General features: G+C 34.3%; 1 protein-coding gene across 1 annotated transcript in view; it reads left to right on the top strand.

Moving 5' to 3' along the window:
* The window catches only part of LOC100645716, an 81,272-nt gene that overhangs the window by 26,737 nt on the left and 33,760 nt on the right, over nucleotides 1–20,775 (top strand). The window contains exon 2 of the mRNA XM_003396770.4: nucleotides 18,788–18,917. Coding sequence (XP_003396818.1) covers nucleotides 18,788–18,917 — 130 coding nt within the window. The remainder of the gene's footprint in view (nucleotides 1–18,787; nucleotides 18,918–20,775) is intronic.

Raw genomic sequence — 20,775 nt, 5'->3', positions numbered from 1 at the left:
TTGAAAGGGACGAAACAAGCCATTTGAAGCACCAAACGTGCATCGTTGTTTACGACCAAAATAGACTGTCGTCGCGGAGAAAATAACAGTTATAATATCGACTTTAGCATGGTGTGTTGAACACCGTGGAAAATAGGAATTGAATGAACTGATAATAGAAAGCAAATAGGAGCCAATTGTTTTCGCGATTAGAACCAAAATCCAAACGGAAGAGGGAAAAAAATAGACATTTGTTACATGAAATGGCGAATGGAAATTTTCTAAAGCGAAAATTCGAGTGGGAAACAGTAAATTAGAGGGACTCTTTTGTTCTAAAACGTTCGTAGAAATGGCGTTACAGATATTTTCGCCGTAATATCATATTTAAAAAGATTTCATATATAAATTTGAAAATTGTTCCTAGCAATTTCATTTGTTGCATGATCATTAGAATAAAAACATAAAACAATAATGAATAAAACATTAAAAAAAATTTAATCAAATTCAGAATAGTAATGAGCATAAGAGAATTTGATATATATATATATGTACATAATAAATGGAATTTCAAAATTTCAAATCTATCTTATCCTTCACTCATATTACATATATGCGTGCGTATCCATGTTCATCTACATATACTCGTATATTAAATCTCGGAGAACATATATCGCAACCAGTCATAGACTCACATCCCAATATCACTTACACAACGATAAATGATATAAAAATTACGTCTTTAAAATTAGTATAAAAATCGAAAAAATGAAAGTTCGAAGGAGTGTTTTATTCAGACTTGTATATAACAATCGCGTATAAATTGCGTTAAATACACGTTAACCGTGCGTAACTTGTACTGTAAATCAACAATCATGCGAAGTTTCCAATTATCCTTTATTCAAAACACAACTCGGTTCTGTAACTTTAATTCGTGACAAACACACACTGCGTGCTTATCTTATCCGTACGGTACGGGCAAGTTTACAATTCGTGACACTAAACGACGTGCAATATCAAATTCATTGTTCAATATTTTAAACAACCGCGAAATATTACGTCTATTTGAAAATTTTCCGAATTAGAACAAACTGAAACGTAAAGTTCATTTAAACGTCTTTCGAATCGAATTAGAATTCTAGGAGATAGAATTTTGCCAAATAAATTTTGCGAAATGATAAATGATATGTGAATGCTCTTTGTTAGAATCTGAGCGAACCAAAGCAAGTAATACAAAAGTCATTAGAAAATAAAGGAATACAGAAACAAGGTATGTACGCGTGCAAATTTAAATTGATTGTGAAGGATGCATGTATAAGCAAGAGTTAACGTCTTTGTACCCGCCAACGAAACATTCCGCGTTGCACTGTCGTTCATACGTTATGGATGATTTATCTCGTATGTTTGGTTTCCACTGTTTGCTCTATTTCGTCTAGAAGAAAATAGATAATGGTGTTTTGTAAAATTGATATTTCTTAAATCCACGAAAGACATCTTATGGACGAGATGTTTGGTATCTTACCTTCAATGCAAAATTCTTTTCCTCGATTCTAGTATTCTTGCATTTTTCATTTTTTCGCGACAATGAGATATGCTGTGTTTTACATCTACGTATTTCGAAATAATATTCATAAATCCAAAAGAATTAAGAATGCAAGAGGAGAGAAAAATTAAGAGATTATTTCGTTGAAGATTTCACACATTTAAAAAGCTATCCGCGACCCAATTTCTCAAAGATAGAATGGAAGCAGCCCATCTCAGTTGAGCAAGTATGATCAGAGCTCCGTTTACAGTCGCCTTTAAAGCACGAGATACCGCATTGTAACAAGCAAATCGTGCCAATTCGAAGTTCTGCGTGCGTATGCATGCATTTACGTGCTCTATGTAGCCGTGTGTGCACTGCGCGGAATTACTGTCGTCGGTTTATCCGTTTTGTCTTTGACGCGTAATACATACTAAGCCGAACTTGAGACAGTCAGACAGACGGACAGACAGACAATCGTGTTCGTCGGATCGCATACGGTCGACGTTAGTGTATTTGGAGCAAACCTGAATTGCTGTACCCGCCCAGTTTCCAAGTACATAGTGTACCCCGTTTTACAGAAATGCAACAGTTACATTTTCTACAGAAATTAGCCGGAGAGTTTGCTTCCTGGAATAATAGCGGAATTTCCTTTGGAATTTAATAAATGTTCCTTGTTTTGTCAACTTTACGATTTCATTGAAATGCTTCCCTCTTTTTTTTTGGAGATTTTCTTTGCGATGCATGTGCACATTTCTCGTATATTACACCTGTAGCTTGATTTCTGTTTTTCTTATTTTTTTTTTTGTTAATTTGTTAAATAGCAATTCGAAAACTTAATGTTACACGCGTTGATTTTGACCAGACGAACGCAAACTGTGATTGTGAAAAGGAAATCCAAGAATTTGGATCTAGATAATATTAGAATTCTAAAAAATCTAGAAAATCTAGATAATCTTAGAATTTTGTAAAATTCAAAGAAATTAAAGTATTTCGTACCATCAGGATAAATTATTTGCTTTCAAATGATATATGGAACATGTTTTTACGCCTTCGATTTCTGTAGTAGACTTCTGTCTATTATTTCAATACATTTGCCGTACCTTGACAAAATAGTAACTTACTTCATTTACATTTTTCTTAACACGTAGTCAACCGCGCGCGCCACAGCGAGCTGTACGTTTCCACCGCGCTCGGACAAGCCAACCTATACGCTGTCCACCGCGCATTTTTCCAAGCATCGAGGACTAATATTCACTACTTAAGAAACAAAGAAGCGAAACAATTATTTAAATGGTTAATTATATTTTGCGGTAATGATTTTATTTAACGATTTCACATATACAAAACATCAAATTAAAAGTATATAATAGAAGTATAAAAAATATAGGTAAAATTAAAAACATCAAAGATGATTAAAGATAAATAACACGATTTGAACGTGAAATTAAAAATTCATAATGCATTTTAATATTTTTTTCCAATGTGGAATCCTTCGACTATAACTTTATTTAGTCATAACTGATAGTGTAACTTTTTAATTAATTTTAACACCACTAAATTGATGTATTTTATTATATACTGTACTTTTATGATTGTACGAAAAGATACATGTATGTAATAGAAAAGCATAGCATTAGTATCAATAACGCAAACCTGCATAACGTAATTATACTATTATAAAAGGTATGAAAATATTGTAAAGCAGATTCAGTTCAGTTTCTTTCAAACTTTAATATAAAGCTGATTTCGCTTGGTTGAATTTTCGTAGATAAAATTTCATTTATAAAGAGAATCTCTTAAACGTTGCTCCAGATATTTAATTCTAGCAGTTCTCTTACTTTGATTTTGTCGTTCCTTTGAGTTCGTTTCGTACTTCATTAGAATAATATTTCTCTAATAAATCATATTGAACTTATTGCATGTCAAAGAGTTATGTAAGATATATTTTTGAATTTTAAACAGCCATACTTATCCATGTGCACATAAACCGAGTGTGAAATAATTGTCAGAAATAGGTCAGCATAACATTGACTAACATTAATAGGTTCAGAGTGATACTTATTTATTCTGTGTTTCAAGATTTTATTGTATAAAATAATAGTAGAATTATTGTATGAAATATCAAAGAAATTATCTACATTCTGTAATACGTAATTTTCAATTTCCTGTTGCAAAATGGTGTTCACTTTATTACTGCATAATTAGTTTGTGCGGTCATTGAATTGCAATAATAATGACGCTAGGTATTGTTCCGCTTAATTATTATCATAATTATTACGATTACCTTTTTTTTTTTTTTTTTTATTGTTGTCAACCTTCGTATTATTACTGCTCTTGTTACCCTTAGTAATATTATTTGTAATAATTCGAAGCGAACAGATATATATATATATATTTTATTTAGGTTGATTTATGTTATCATTAGCGCCGTTACGTACATTTTCTAATCCATTATTCGTGTATTTTCAAAAGTTTTTGTTCTGGAACAAATGGATAATTTTATTCAATATTTTTTATATACATTATGTAAGATGTAATCATAAGACAAAAAACGCATAGGTAATACAAGATCATGCATAATCTCAACTACAGGTTGATTATCATCGTAATGTATGTAAAATATTTTTCTTTTTTCTTGCAAACAAGCAATAAATTACTCCCGATATACATAATATAATCACGTGTTAAGATCAAATGTCTTCATGGATCGATCGACAATACTCGACAACATATCGTTTCTACTTATTACAAATATGTCACTGTTACGTCGTTCGACATGCCGTTATTAGAGCACGTAATGAACTTTAATGACCCGCTGATCAATTGGAATAATGCTACATACAAATTACTTGCTTTCGATTAATTCATTAGCATCATAATCATATCGATAACGTACGTTCAACTGTCTCCTAGATATTCCATTTTTCTAGCTCTTTGCACAAACACATTTTCAACCCCTTTAAACATCAACCCTTCCTTATCATTCGATCACTGTCAATCCATTAGCATCATAAACATACACGTGGATGTTTATACACTTATGAGAAATGTAAAGGTGTAAAAATGTACAAAGCACATGTTATACGTATACATACACAAATATATAATTATTAGAAATATAACAGATACTTCTCACAATAGCGAATGAAACAAATCTCTACTTAGGATCCTTAACTGCGCGTCAGAGAAACATAAATTTCCATAAATGAACATCCACATTCAACTGCCAAAATATTTCAATTTCGTCTGGCTTCTCGCACGAACGCCATTTCCACCCTCGAAACATTAAGCCTCCCTTGTTTCATCTGCTTCATATGATACTACAGGAATTTCAACGTCAAAGATGTCCATTCTCGCACCCGAAACAACCTAACACCTTGTGTGCAGAGAGCAAGAGCGAGAGGGAGAGAGAGTGCGTTGGAACGCTAACCAGAGGGTGCGCGCCACACGAGTCACGAAATTAACTAATGCTTGCTCGCATAATGCGCTCGTAATTTTCGCTTCTCTGAGAGCGTTATAACGTTGTGCTCGCTTTAAAACGGAACGTGGACTTTATGGGGGCCGTCGACGAGACGCGTACACGTGTGCAGCGCACAGGAAAAGCACGGCAGAGGAGGGTTGTTCGTGATGAAACTAGAGAGCAGAGAATATCGGTCGATCGGTGGCGCGCGAACGGTGACAAAACGTGCCGCGATTGTCGTCCTCGTTTTTCAAGTTTCCCCAGTTTCGTTTTCGTCGCTTTCCGCTTTCGTTCTTTTTCATTGTGGGCTAGACTGATCAGATTTTACGCCGGAAATAGACTATTTTTGACGTCGAATCGACAGCTCTCAGTTCGTTTATTCCAGACCGAATTTCGCTTGACTTGCTTCGTGATATACAATAGCGCGATATAGACTATGGAAGTCTGCTGGTTTCGCGTACGCTGTGTAAATTGTATAACGCGTAATCGTTTAGCATTGTTGTGTACGCCAGTTATGTGCCCTCGATGGAAGATTAATGGAGGTGAAGAGTATTTAATTAGACATGGGTAGAGAAGGTTAATACGGGGGTGTTTGTGATGGTACTACATTTCCATATAATTTAATAGAAACATGTGCATGAATATTTAGGCGAATTTCATTCGTGGAAAACGAAATGTTGTTTATTAAGTATAATGCTTGTCGTTAAAATAAATTGACCGATAAAGCAAAAGAATATTGGGAATTATAGAATGAGATAGAAGTAGTTGCAAAGTAGAAGGTGAGCTAAATTAAAAAATTAGCCTAACTGCCTTTCCGTAGAAATTATGTAGCTTTAAAATGATAAAACAAGTGAAGATACGATAACCTACAGTAAATATATATCTTATTTGCAGAAGGAAAATATTAAGGTGAAACGAGAAATCTCGTAAAACTTTGAGATCATGTAAAAAATGTTGAAGGTTTAAAATCATCTTTATATTATAAAGCTATAAATGGAATTTTTTTTAAATAAAAATACTTGTTTTTCTGGATTTACCAATTCATTGTAACATTTCGTATTGTTCGAAATACGAATGTATTACGTCGATTGTCGTTGAAACGTAGATGACAGAAAATGTAGAAATTGAAGACGGTCGTCTGGTAGCGATGCTTATAGCGAGATGTTTGCATAGAAAGGAGGCGAATGATGGATAATTTGAGTGGGCTGGTTGAAATTGAAATTAATTAAGTTCTGACTTTTCACGTTGACTTCGTATCCTATTAACGATGCTACTACTAGTTTAAGCGGAGTACTTTATCCGTAATCCTGAGGCAATTTCCATTCGATTTTCATAATTGGATCAAGATCTTAAACGGAAATGGATATTGAATAATATCTATTTTTTGTTCTTGTATAACAGAGATAGAACGTAATTACCTGTTTGTAAGATGTTTTATTCCCGTTAAGCATGAAATAAAAGAGGATTTTAATAAATAATTTCATTTCGCGTATGGGAAATATAAAATCTCTTTGAATGAACTCGAGTGGAAATTGATAGCAGTTGTACATTCATTTACAGTTGCAGTTGTACATATTCACTACAGCAATTAAAGAACTTACGAAGTATACGAACAGCATAATTATTATCAGATCGTAGATTTGTATATATTTACGGAATATTTAAAGGTGTAATTTAATAATGTAAATTCACATAATAAATATACCAATTATCCAGATAACCATAAATCTTTGCTTAGGTTTCGTTTCTTCGTTTAGCCTTTCTTAATAATAGCCTAATTATTCGAGATATGTTTATTTCAACACTGGGAGGACGAACAATTTTTCGTAGCAACTTAAAAAAGAAAAACATAAATTTATCTCAACTTTCATTTTTCGATTTACACAAGCTGAAAAATAAATATTGTTGAAGCTTCGTAGAATACCAGAGGGAAATAATTGGCTCGTATTTCCGGTGAAGTCCATCTCGAAACGCAATGTATAGGTAGCTCATACTCATACATTCGATATTTTGCGGTTACTCTTCTCCGGGCCGTTCTCTTCTTGGGAATACCGGTTCATTTTCCCCAATTATAAGTTTTGGTACCTATTTCCCTCGTGCACATTGGTCAAAATCAACCTTGATACAATAAAGAGAAGCTGGATTAAGGACAGGCATGATTTAATTCGTTAGGTCCAATTTCATTCCAACTTACAATCATTGAAGTATAGAGTAATTAGTGTCGTTGTGGGGAAAAATTTTCACGTTGAAGTTGCCTCGAACGTGCATGTTCTCGCATACGTTAATACATTTTTATGGAGATTTACTACGTTGAAGTGCAATTCTCCTTGCATCAAGCATCAAGATTTTAATTAATGTTACCTTTTCATTACGCCATTATCTTCATTTTTTATTTTTTTTTCTTTGTCGTATGTGTTTTAGAAATATTAATAATATCCTAATTTTATTTGGAAGCAAGATGTTCTCCTGTTTTTTTACTTGTTCCAACCTTTCGCTGTACTTGATAACTTGATATTAAAATCATAAAATGTGTCGTTATATTTTTTTTTAAACTCCTGGTCACCTTTTAATTTTATCTCCAAACATACATTTCAAATTCCAAGGATAGAATTTAGTGGAAACATAGACAGTCTTAAATAGGTATTTTAATAATTTATTTATAATAAATTACACGATGCGATTAATTTACAATAGAATTCTAAGATTCTTCATTTACTCCATCTATCAGCGTTTCGAATACTATGCGAAAGTAGAACAGAATAAAAGATCTAGCTACGCTGTTTCTAAAAATTGTTTGTAACGAACATTAATCACTACCTTCTTCCATCTTTTTAGCCGCTTCATTTTAACTCGATCGCATTACGCCCAAGATAATTACTCTCGGTGCGGAGTCGGCGTTCCTATACAGATCCGGCGTAGCCCGTGGTTCCTCCTCCCCTAGCGATAATCGAACGATAATCGAGAATCAATTTCACCCCTTCCAATCTCGTCCCCCGAGCGTACGTTGTCGACGCGAGGTTTCGAAAAAGATAGGTGGATTAATGACGTCGGCAGACATCGGAAATTATCGAGCAGCCAGGGAAAAAGGGGAGGAAGGTAGAACCGAACTCCATCGTGTCGCTCGTGCCTCCACAAATATACCATCACTGGCCCATTCGATACCTTCTGCTAGATTTTCCACTGGATTCCTCGTTTCTTCCTTCCGTTCTCGTTTCTCTGCCTCTCTTCTTCCTTTTTCTCCTCGGGTCGAGAGACTGTCGGCTCTGGCAAACATTAATTCCACAGGCCGCGAAGGATGAAGCACCGCCTCGGCGCACGATCATTAAAATAACGAGTGAAAGGATCCTCGAGAGAGAGGCCAACCCTCGAATGTGGACGCCACACTCTCGAGAGTAGCCGGGTTAAACTTGAGCAGAGCGAACTTGGGTTGTATCGTTAAAGCGGGTAGTTTTAGAAGAGCCGCGGATATTATATACATGGGGAGTGTAATAAAGGGTGGTTCGGTTAATCTCATCCAGTGGATCGTTGAGAAAGACTGGGATGAATATATTAAATCACGCGATGAATTGTTGTTTGTGAAAAATACATTGCGTCTCATAATTATTCGTTTTATTATTTTCTTTTTAATTATTTATCGTAATTTTTGTCTATCGGCTTACGTCATATTCACTTATCACTATCTTACGTACTAATATTCCGCTATATTATATTTTCTTATCTGATTAAACGCACCTACATTGCTTTTATAATTACTGCACTTCCTCTTTGGCACTTTCTCTTCTGCTTTCTGCTGACTATAGCCACTGCGTCTCATAATTATAAAACCACTAAAAGAAACACTTATAACAAGTTGAAAACCACAGTGGTGTAAGCTAAGACTTTGGAAATTATGATTTAACCACGTATTTCAATTTTTAGAAGTGTCATAGATTTAATCTTGTAATTAATTAAGCTCTATTCTCTGTCGCGATCTGTTTTTCATGACCTCGGGAAGTAAAATGAATTTTTCGATACGCTAAACGCAGAACACTGTCTTTATGAAATATAATAGTCGAGAAACTGGTTCATCATGCCTCTCAAACGTTTATATGTTGCGTTATGTCTTCATATGTTAATCCGATAAACTATGAAGTATGACATATTTGAAATTGTACGAAGAAGTATAATTTTCTGGGTCAGACAGGACAGTTTATGCTCACAAGAGAGAAGATAAATGATAGAAAACTATTTCATGGAATAAAATTGCAGTAATAACTTCTCGATTTTGCATACTTCTAAACAGATTTTATCGCGTTTTATTTTCCATTCCACGTCTGACAGTAACGTTTAGAAGAACTGAAATGTATATAAGAATTGACACTTTTTCGGGTAGTTTTAGGGTAATTTAGGAATCGATGCATTGCAAAAGGTATGGTTTTATTTAGAAACACTTTCATGATCTTGAAATCAATTAAATTCTGAAAGAAGGTTGTATTAGGTTGTCCGAAAAGTTTCTTTCGTTTTATGAGGAAATAGTAGACGCACAATGTTTTTTGTTTTATATTATTTTGTCGAATTACGTACGATCCATTTTGTTCTATCGAGATAAACACCGCGACATTTCACAGACTTGGTTTCACGTTTGTACGAAGGTGCGTTGTTGTAAGCAACACATTTGCGAAAGAAAGACATTTTTCGGACAACCTAATACATGAATGGTATATTTTTGGAATCTATGAAATTCTAAAAAGAAGAAGAAGAAAAAAAAGAAAGGCTACGAGAAGCCGTCTTAAGAATGTTCTTCCACGTGGAGATATTTTCAAAAAAGAAGCGTGTCAGTTTCTTCGTTTACATTTGAGCGGCAGTGTTTACGTTTCGTTATGTAACTGCCTTTCGTTACTCGTCTGTCTGATCTCGATGATTTCTATCATGTATGTGAAGCTACCTTTGAGGTTTTAGTTTGAGTTTCGCGGTGTTTGATGTACTAGGTTTGAATGGATTCATTTGGAGACTCATTCGATGAGTTTCTGGTGATCGTCGTCAGAGAGATTTCGAATACTGTGATTTTGAAGACTTGGGAATGAAAGGAGAGCAGGATGTTATCTACGTTTTATTAAGAGAATGTTGGATAGAATACTTCTGAAAATGTATTAATTTGCCTTTCAGATTATTATGTTTATTACGTAATTGTGTCGCTGTCGTTGTTCAGAAAGATATATGTTTTTGAGTCTAGAAACTGTTTTTTTTTTTTTTTTTTTTTAAATATTACCGTTCGATATTTTAATAGTTCGTACGGACACTTATAATAATTTTTTGAAGTTTCATCAACCATTGTACTTTATACTATTTTAGTTTTTACTAAATGATATGTTTATACTAGAAATTGTTCTTAACTTTGACTTGAGAATGATACGTTATAATAGCACATATTAGCTTATTAATAGCTATTCATTTTGATTTTATCGAATAATTATTTCGATATTATTTATTCATGAAGTTACTTATAAGAGTATCTACCTCATAATAAATATTTATGACCCAATCTTACCTTTCCAATACAAAAATAATCGCTCGTAAACACTATTAATTATGATTCATAATACAGAATCGAAAAAAATATAACAGTTATTTATTATCTGACTGTTAAAATTTTCTCAATTACATTCGATACATTATAACGCCACGTGAATACGTTGTAAAATCGAGAGTGTAACTCGTGTGCAGTTTGCGAATTCGAATTAAGCCGATCGAAATCATACGGTTGGTGTACAATTGACGAGGAAAGTATTCCTGCTGATCGTGCTCGATCTGTCTTTCGAATTTACATTGGCCACCCGGAAGTATACGTATCACGCGGGTGTCAGTGTAATCGGTAACTCGTTATTCCATGTTGAAAATGCGATACGACCTTTGTGCACCGCGAAAAAATATCGAAATCGTTTATTTTGCTTGTGATCCGTCGACCGTAAATGCGATAGGAATTGAAGTACGATGAGTTGGAGAAAAAATGCTCGATAATGTATACTCGCCTCTATGAACAATGTGAAAAGTGAGAAAATAATTCGAGTGACACGTTGGTCGATGCTTTCATTGTCCAATATATCATTTAGTAAGGTTTCCGTGTGGTAAACGCAATTTGAAATTAATGATACATCGCTTCGTGAGTGTGAACGCGAGACAAAAGCTTGAGCATTCTAATTTTAAATAATTTTCTTTTTAGAAATCTAAATTATACATAAAGATGTATGCTCTTAATTACGCGCTATAATTTTATTTTCTACGTTACAATTTAGGAAAGCAAAAGTTTGTATTATATATAATTAATTATATATAAATTATGAACTGCGATTATATATATATATATAATGGAGGAAACGATCGACACAAGAAGCCGTTGTCCAAATTATAACTTTATTTGCCAACTGATAATCTTCGAATCTGGTATTAAAATGGTCGAATACGGACGGTTATTCGATTTAGATTTCAGAACCTCAATAATACACACAGATGTACATAGAGTTTCTGTCCGTTTTGTCTCTTAGTTTGTCTAATATCTCTGTTATTGTTCGTAGGCAGTTACTCAAACAAACTCACATCGAACGTACACCAATCACTCTGCTGAACAGATTACGTGGTTGAATTCAAATTGTATCCGAAATTTGTCGCGCAGCCGATTCAATCGATACTCGTTGGTAAGTGCTTGCGCGTGTAATCTCGTTTGCCACGCGATGATAGGAGGCCGATGTCATATGGTTAACCGTTTAACCATTCAAATTGGTTAAGCGATTGTCGATTAATCGGCACAGTTTTCCCGTTCCTATTCCCAATGAATTAACCATCGTTTTACCATCGTTTCGCGTGGATTTTCAAATTTAAAACGATCGATATTTCTAATGAAATTTGTCAGCTGTCCCATCGGGCGATACGCCTTCGAACTTTCGCCGAAACTGTTCGTTGGTCACTGTTCGAATCGACGTCGTTTAATTCGATGTACAGAATATCGATTTCTATTAAATTGGCGAACCTCGAATTCTCCCCGAACGTCGGCCAAATTCTAACGTCGAGCAAATTGCAGGCTGTGTAATTATGAACAAATGTATTGAAGGACATCGACGACACCCGGTTGGAATAATCAATCGCATGGTTAACTGATTTCCTTGTCAAAGGAGCAAGAGAGGAAATTCTTGAGCGCGAAAATGCACGATTTTCGTTGGCCGCGCTTGATGAAGAACGGTTGAAAGTACTTAAACGAACACAATCGAGGAATCCATTAGGGGCAGTTAACTGTATTCCGGGCGATGCGAATAAATGAGCGAACGACCGCCTTTCTGCTAACTTTTTTAAGCCGAATCTTCTCTTAATTGACACGAGCACTGCTCGAAATTGCCGCGTAATGAAGATGGCGCGAAAAGAGTTAAACAGAAGCGAGTTATATGACATATTGAATATTCTAAACTATTGTTCGTTCGTTGATATTCGAAATTCGAAATGATTAATAACAATAAACGTATATTTAATGGTGAAATCTGTAAATTTGCAACACGAGGTTCCAACTTTCCATTGAAATTCTCCTTTCAACGTTATTATTTCAAACAACAGTGTTTCAGATGATAAAAACGATTCATACTGTCCTACGTTCTTTTTCTTTTTTTACTATTTGATTAATAACAGTTATGAAGAAGCTAAATTAAAGCATAGTCAGCTAAAGAACGTTGCGAGTTTGCAGGAATAAAAAGCCCTTGTTTTTCTCAATGGATGATATTTTTTTCTTATTTGTTCTTTCTATCTCTGTAATTTTCTCTTTTGCGCTCTGCACAACGAACGAAGTCTTCATGGTACATTTCCTAACAAGTTTGTCTCTCATCTGCCCTATTTGTTTATCAGTGCAGAAAAATAAGATCAGAGTTTTGTATAAACTATTTTAGCTAATTTAATCTTCTCATTCTTCCTACTTAGCAGAGCTAGTAATAGAATATCTATATAAACAGATTTCTTTTAAACTATTTCTAACAATCGAATTCAAATGAATTTACTGGATAGGTAACGCACATGCAGGTTCTTCTGTAGCTGAAAATAAAAATAAAGTTTATTCGCTAGTTTCATCTAACTACGCTGATCGCTTTTATTTGATCGAACTTCGCGATCAGCTTATCGGATTATCGACAACATCGATATTAGATGTTTGATATTCGACTTTTCTCTTATGTTGATTTGGGTATGTATTTATGATGTTGACAGAGATAGAAGAGTGGCTTTGCTCTAGGACACAGTGACATTTTTCGTTCCGCGCGTGCACAGATTGCGCGTGTAAGCCGCGCATGTATAAGTTCTTCGTGTTCCTCCTGGAGGTCACGAAACCTCTGCCCGTCACAGAAATATCGATAATAACTTCTCGCGTGACTTTACCTTGACACTGAGAACCGAACTACTATTTTCATTCAAAAGCGTGGAAAATAAAATGCAGAATTTAATCAACGGAACGCGTTGTTCGAAATTAAATCTAAATAAAAAATAAATAAATAAATAAAAAATAAAAATAAGCGTTCAAACGCCTTTCGAATTCATTACGTAAGTTACAATATACCATGAAATCTTGACGCATTTTATGAATACCATACTATAGTATTCTATTGTCTCGCTGCGAGAGCAACGAGCCGGATCAAGGGTAGAATGGAGCCGATGAAAAATCACGAAGTCAGGCTGAGCAGGGAAATTGCGCAGAAATTCGCATAGACACAACGATGGAGCTCGATACATTCTCCCTATTGAACCATGGTGTTCGACGTCGCGCTCTGTTTTCCACGATGATATACCGCGCGTTATTTGATAACAGTCAATCTCGCGGAAAATAGGGACGACACGAAATTTACATTCAAATTCGGCTTCGTTTCTGCGCTGATCGAAAATTATACCTCGATTACACGTACACGCGCGCACATTTTCCCAAGGACCCGTTCGAGAAACTTGTCGAATATCAGCCGGATACGGTAAAACGGAATTTACTTTCCACGGGATTGTATTTCTTCCTGCGCGGACATAGTTTTTCTCCGCTTCTCGAAAATGTTCAGCTCTTCCAGGCTTCTGCGTTGCCCTCCGCTGTTTTTATTGTTCTGCGCGACAAATGGAAGTTTGCCACCAGACCGGTTTTTGTTGCGAACACGAAACGGCAAATAACTGCAACAAACGGTTGCCCCTCGCGATGAACTATGCTCCCCGCCGGAAATTATGTTGAATCTGTTGGTCGGTGACATGCTCTCGCGAGCGTAATTCCTTTTTTCTGTTGGAGCTGCGAGCGATGTTTCTCGGGACTGTGTCACTCGTTAATTTACGCGCAAACGTAATTTCATAATCCGTAAGGTTGAAATTTTTCTGTATACTTGTTTTATGAGTATAGCGTAATTTTTTTTTTTAATTACGCTTTGTATTCGAGTTATATCGAAACGTACATTTAATTAAATTTGTAATGAGAATTTGTTTTTGTCGCTGTAATTATTTCATACGCTATTTTAGCGGAGTGTTGGTAACATTTTTGAAAAGTACCGTTTTATTTATCCTCTGATCTTTGTATATCAGCTTAGGTGCTACAGATCTAATTCTTAATTGATGTTAACAAAAATATTTTGTATTTATTTTTAACACAGTTTTTTGAATATTAATAGAATCTTTTTCAACTGTTCTTCACGAAGTAGATAAGATTTGTAAAATTCTTCTCTGCACAATCGAAACAAATATAATTATAAAAGTTCGTGACGAACGTTCAGAATTCCTCCTACATCAAAATCATCAATCTTTGATCGTTGATCGAAGATGGGCTGGTAAACGTTTCCCTAACTGTTTGTAACTGGGGCATCAAGCGAAAAATTCAGTGGTCCTAGATACGAAACACAGGAAACGCATTTCCGGTGTGCCTAATGATGACGAACGAGCGTGGTTATTATCATGGGGTAGTTCGCGAACCAACCAGCGGGCAAAAACCATTCGTTCAAATTAAGAAGTTGATTCGGATTTAATGGTCTTTTGTTTAGCTGGTGGAAACAGGCGATACGTCTCTTTCTCGTGTTTTTTCACAATTTCCTTTTCTCTGTTGTGTTGCATTCCCTCCCTTTTAAAAACATGTTTTGAATCACAACATCAAGCTCGAACAGAATCAGGCCAAATTTTACAGCTGATTTTCAGTTTTGCTTGGTTTTGCCTTGGTATCCCTTTTTCGTAGCTTCGCAATTCAAATTAGTAAACGAACGGAAATTCGGTCGTGTTTTTACATCCTAATTATTTTCATATTTTTATGGGGAAAATATTTGATTATACTTTTCCGTAAAACAAACAATTTGAGGTTTGAGGTTTGTCATAAATTGGTTTTACTATAACTCCAAATTAATCGTAAAATTTGTAGAAAGAATATCTTAAATAGTCCTTGATCTTTTAGTTATAAATGAAAGCAAACAAATTTTAGTTTTTAATTACTTTCTTATGTTACTGGAAAATGAAGAGCACCGTTTACATCGCTAGCACACTTCTATTAAATGGGTCATATCCTACAAACGGAATGTTATTTAATTGCCATAAAGCGGCCCGCTGTATGTTCCACTAAAATCTATCCAACTACAAATTATCTCGTGAATAACAATTTCAAATTTAGTTGCAAACGTGTAAGTACACGTTACTGTACAAATTAACATCAACATTATGTTCATCAATTGCGTTCAAAATTATTCACTATACGCATATATAATCATCAAAAAGCAGTTGAAAATCATAAAACATTGCGATACTTCAAAAGAAAATAAAAGTCGAAACTTGAAATAGTCGACACTGCTGTTCTCTTGACATTTTTTTCACGTCTGTGTCTCTTTGGACATCCTCTTTTCTCAGACTACTTTATTCATAAAAAGCGTGCATGCACAAAAGGTAGTAAAATCATATTGAACGTCAAAGGCAAATTTTTAAAAACTACCTCCATTTTAATAATATCTATTGAGATATAATATCCATTTCAGCTCACGTCACACATCTGAAAAGAATAACAAAGTTAAAAAAAAATAAAACGATAGAAACCGCCAAAAATATTATTTTATCTAACAACAAGAAAGACTTGATAACTTTACTTGTCTACACATAATAAACTTATCACTTTAAATAACAATAATATTAATCAAACGAAACTTTGAAATTATTTTCTAAATTAGCAATATGAAATATTTCGTATCTTCTCGTATTTAATAACATGAAATTCATTTCACTTCGAGACAAATGATTTCCTAAACATACGATACACCACCGATAAGTTACAGCGTTAGAGGACCTCTCGTCAGACGCGTTACATGCTCTTACAAGTATGTTACACGCATGTAAGCATCCGGACAGGTGTGCACGGGTGCAGTCTGCGCAATGTTAGCTAAATTCTCGTTACCCTGGCGGCCGTGTCGGCCACGCGTAATCCGCTTTAATCCTTGCAAAAAGACGAGCCAAGGCTCAAGTGGATCAACCTAGCATTGCTCGGACGCGCAGTAGTATATCCATAGCAGTGCCGTTAGTCGACGACTCGATGTACGGGCTAACATGGCTATATTTATCGTCCCAGTTTGTGACGTGACATCGTGTTTCACGTTTTATTCAATACGTTGAACTGCCGTGTCATTTAGTTGACATACGGATTGGTAATTGATATCTAACGTAGAGACGAAGGATTCTGGATTTGCTAGAATTTTGACGAAAATATAATATCTCACATCGAGTTGACAAATACAGCGATTTTAATCAATACCATACTAATATTGGTTTTATCGATGCAACTAACAATTGGAATTATGGATTTATGTTGTATCACGAAACAAAGATCTTTAATTATTCATAAGTTCACAAGTAGTTCTAAGCTCGTATAAGATATTCGACAGTTTCATTTGCAAGGTAAGATTACTAACATAATAATTCCATTGAACTGCTTCTTCTTTATTTATATATATTTATATACTTTATATAATATACATATAGTTAGAAGAGTAAATAGGTTCTATCCGTCTTGCAGTGTATTTCATATGATAAACTCTAAAGATTACGTAACAAAAGGTTTTCAATTTCCGCATACGTCTTGTTCAGATGCGATTATAAGTATTATGTAGTTTTTGTGCTGTATGTACATTATTGTATTATTTGCTTAGAAACTGGTTTACATATTTACATAACCACAAGAAAAACGTTTTGTTAGAAATAATTAAAATCGTCAGCTCATATCTGTTGTTTGTAAAAATGATTCTTTATCGAGTGAGACAGTTCACTCGAATCTGTACCATTATTGTTCGTTTCTAAACTAATTGGTTGAAGCTGAAATGATCGACAAACTGAAGCACGATAGTATTTGTTTACGTTTTATTTTGTAGCGAAACTAGAAGCACACGCTTCTATCGTTATTAATGTTTCACGTGTTGAGCGAGTTTTAGGTGAAAAATGAATTTCTCTCTCTTAACAATCGCGGCACGTATTCAGCCCGATCAAAGGCAACGCGTATAACTTGTGTCGAGAGTTTGAGCGAGGTCAAGACCAACTTTTCTTCCGCAACCATGTTTTTCGAAGAATAACTATAAGCTGCAAGGTAAACGGCGAGGGAAGATTAGCCGGAAGTGACGCGCTTCAGACCAAACGGAAATCGTCCGAAGGCTATTCGCTGAGACTTTATCCCGTTTTTACCATCCTTCGTTTATTTTTATTAACTCGTTTCTCATTATAAACTTGTTCACGATTTGATATAAACACAGAAGTTCAACGCAGAAAAAGTTAGTTTACAAATTAGCAGGTTTCTAATAAAACGCACGTTCTTCTCAGTGCTATTGTATTTATACTTGCGAACAAAACGAAAAACGCGTACTTCGTTTATCTTGATAAAAAGAATTATAAAATGTATTAGATTGTCAGAATTGTCTTTGTCAGAGTTGTACGAAGGAATAAGAGACTTCGTCGTTCGAGATTTTGATTTTTTTTTAATTGTTTTTTAACAGGTAGATTGAAAGCAAAATAGCATCGTGGACGTATAAAATTTAATCTACCGCAAATTTATAACATAAGAAACTTACTATTTTATTTATTGTATATCGTCTTCTTTCTTTCTAGAAGAATTTCTAATTATTTTCGTATATTTTCTAAAAACTAATTACTATAAATCTTATTTTTATATATTAATTTTTATGGTTAATTAACAGTTAATATGAAACCTTGAGGTATTATTCTTGAAATGTGATATACACTATTAAAAAAGAGTGTATAAAAAATACAAATTAGCAGTTCTGTCTTTTAGTTACTGATAAAATATTGGTTTATCGTTTCGTCATTATTTATCCAATTCCTGTACTTAACGTATTTCAAAATTCTGTTAAAATATTATAAATTAAATCTCTTTTGAGTAGAGTTCGCCTAAAGTAAATTTTTTATTTAGCTCCTAGGTTCGACATTAATTAACTTACTTAAGGATTATTTATTGCATAGGTACCTACAATATTTCATTGATGATACTTTAACAATATCGTCATAAGAATATTAAATATCTTTAAGTAATTTCCTGATGTGTTTACGTTCGCATTTAGTACAATGACACAATTGGCGAGCGTAGTTGCGAGAAGGTTAAACGAGGGTTAATGTAGCGAATAAATGTGCCACTTTTCTGTTCGCGTGGCAGCCGATAAATCACAAAATGGAACACCACCCGAGGCACAAATTCTTCTTACAATATTTTAAAACGACAGCCAGATCGTTCTCGGTATTAATTGTTCACTCGTGGAAATATCTTAATTTATCGTTAGCGCACTAAAGTTTTTCGTATCTTTCTTCGTTCTACATTATCGTTGTTTCCGTTTCAGTGCTTGGCAGTTGTCGGGGCGAAGAGTGCGGACACGAAAGGCTGGTGAAGTGCGGAAGACCACTCGAGAGAATCAACAAGAATGATTTGAGTTTCGCTGTGAGAAAGGAGGAACTTCAGCAGCTATGCCCGTAAGTTTTTGGATTAGATTCTTCCGTAGATTAGATTGTAGTTTCGTTTCGATGGTTCTTCTTTTTTTTACGAACTTCTTATTTGTAATTTTCATATTCTGTTAGAGTCGAGCAATCCTTTTCAAGCAAGCTTCCGTAACTTTTATTTTTACAGTAGAACTTCTTCTGTTTTTTCTGTCGATTCTTTTTTCATAACGTGATGTTTCAACATTTCTTTTATTCAACACATATATCGAACAGATAAAAACAATTTATCATCTATTTTTTTAAACTCCAAATATTTATAATTTCGAACATATCTGTGTAATACTGCTTGATACAAATTGAAAGATAAAGATTTGAAGTTTTGTTTTTAATCTATCAAGTTTCAGGAACAGATTCATTTATTACATTACTCACCTATTAATAAATTATAGGAATAAAAGTTTCCCGTTGAAATTAAAAATATGGACGCATAATATCGATACTTTACATAGATCAGTGTATACGTTGGCTGAATATTTCAGTCAGTTTACACCTTCTCGTTTATGTTTGCCATAAATCCCTCTTTCTCGATTACTTCCCCGCCAATTTTTTTTTTTTTTTTATTCAACACCTTAAAAAAGTTCACTTTAAGTTTTAACGCTCTGTTCTGGAATAGTTCTACTTAGCCAAGTGTCGTTCGAATTCTCACGGAGAAAGAAAAACCACTTGGGACTCCAATCGCGCTAATAATTAGTCCAATCGAGGCAAGTTTAATGCAACTTAAATTTTCCGAACGCCTGCTTATTCGAATTCGTCGATCGTGTTGTCTATTTTCACGATCGAGAAACTCGAGGAACGAGTTTCGAACATTGAAAAAGAATTCTAATAAGCTAGTCCGCTAATTTGCTTGAAAGTTTGAAGGACAGGCTACTCGAGATTTCTTCCCAGTTTTAAATAGCCTCTTAAGAGTTTCTAGTTAATTTTTGAGAAGTTTGATTATCAACCCTTTGCCGGATTAATTTTTATTTCTCAGTTTCGCGAGGCGACTTTGTTGAATTAATTTGAAGCATTAAAGATACTTGATATTTAAGCTATTTGATAAATTTCAGACACTAAGCGTCTTTTATTATATCAGAAATATGAGATTTATGTTCGATGATAACGCTTATTTGGCTTGTTGGGGAAAATAAGGATATGATCGTTTTTTTAAACACCACGTTATGGCTCGAACTTTCAACGTTACGTGAAAAATAATCAGAAACAGTATACTAGGATCACAGACATAGGATTTTCATAAATTCAATTTTATTTAAAAATATCGAATTTCATACAGAGGAAAGTACCTGAACTGTTGCCCACATTTAACGTTTAGTTTTTACGGGGAAAAGTAAACAGAATTTACGATATTTCGATGTGAGTAAGTATTTGTTTTTTTTATTTTCGGTCGTCGTTTAATTGGAAAACATTCAACGGCAGATACACCGTGTTAAATACTTTGATATAAATTCAATAACAGCGTAGTAACGCCCGGAGATATTTTTTTCAAAAATCAAGATCAGCCGATCGATTTTTAATCCCACCAACACAAATGGTCGTTGCGACGATTCCTCTTTTAATTTGTGCAATTTACTCGTGTCGTTTCGAAATATATAACGATAAAAAAAAAGAACAGCATGGAAACAGCTTCCCAATGTTTACTATATTTTTTTTCTTTGGTATAGTTCATAAGCTTTATTATTTAATGATGTAAAAATTATCAATTCTGTGCTTATAAATAATACAAAACTAAGATATACAGTAAGTCACGAAAGTATTCGAACATTTGCAGGAACCTTATTTGAATACGTTATATTAATCCATTCATAAATACTACAATGTATTATATTAAAACGTT

Source organism: Bombus terrestris, chromosome 7 (genome assembly GCF_910591885.1).
Source record: "Bombus terrestris chromosome 7, iyBomTerr1.2, whole genome shotgun sequence".
NCBI classification, from domain to species: Eukaryota; Metazoa; Arthropoda; class Insecta; order Hymenoptera; family Apidae; genus Bombus; species Bombus terrestris.
Note: the sequence above shows the minus strand (reverse complement) of the source record. Positions and strands in the feature narration are given on the sequence as shown.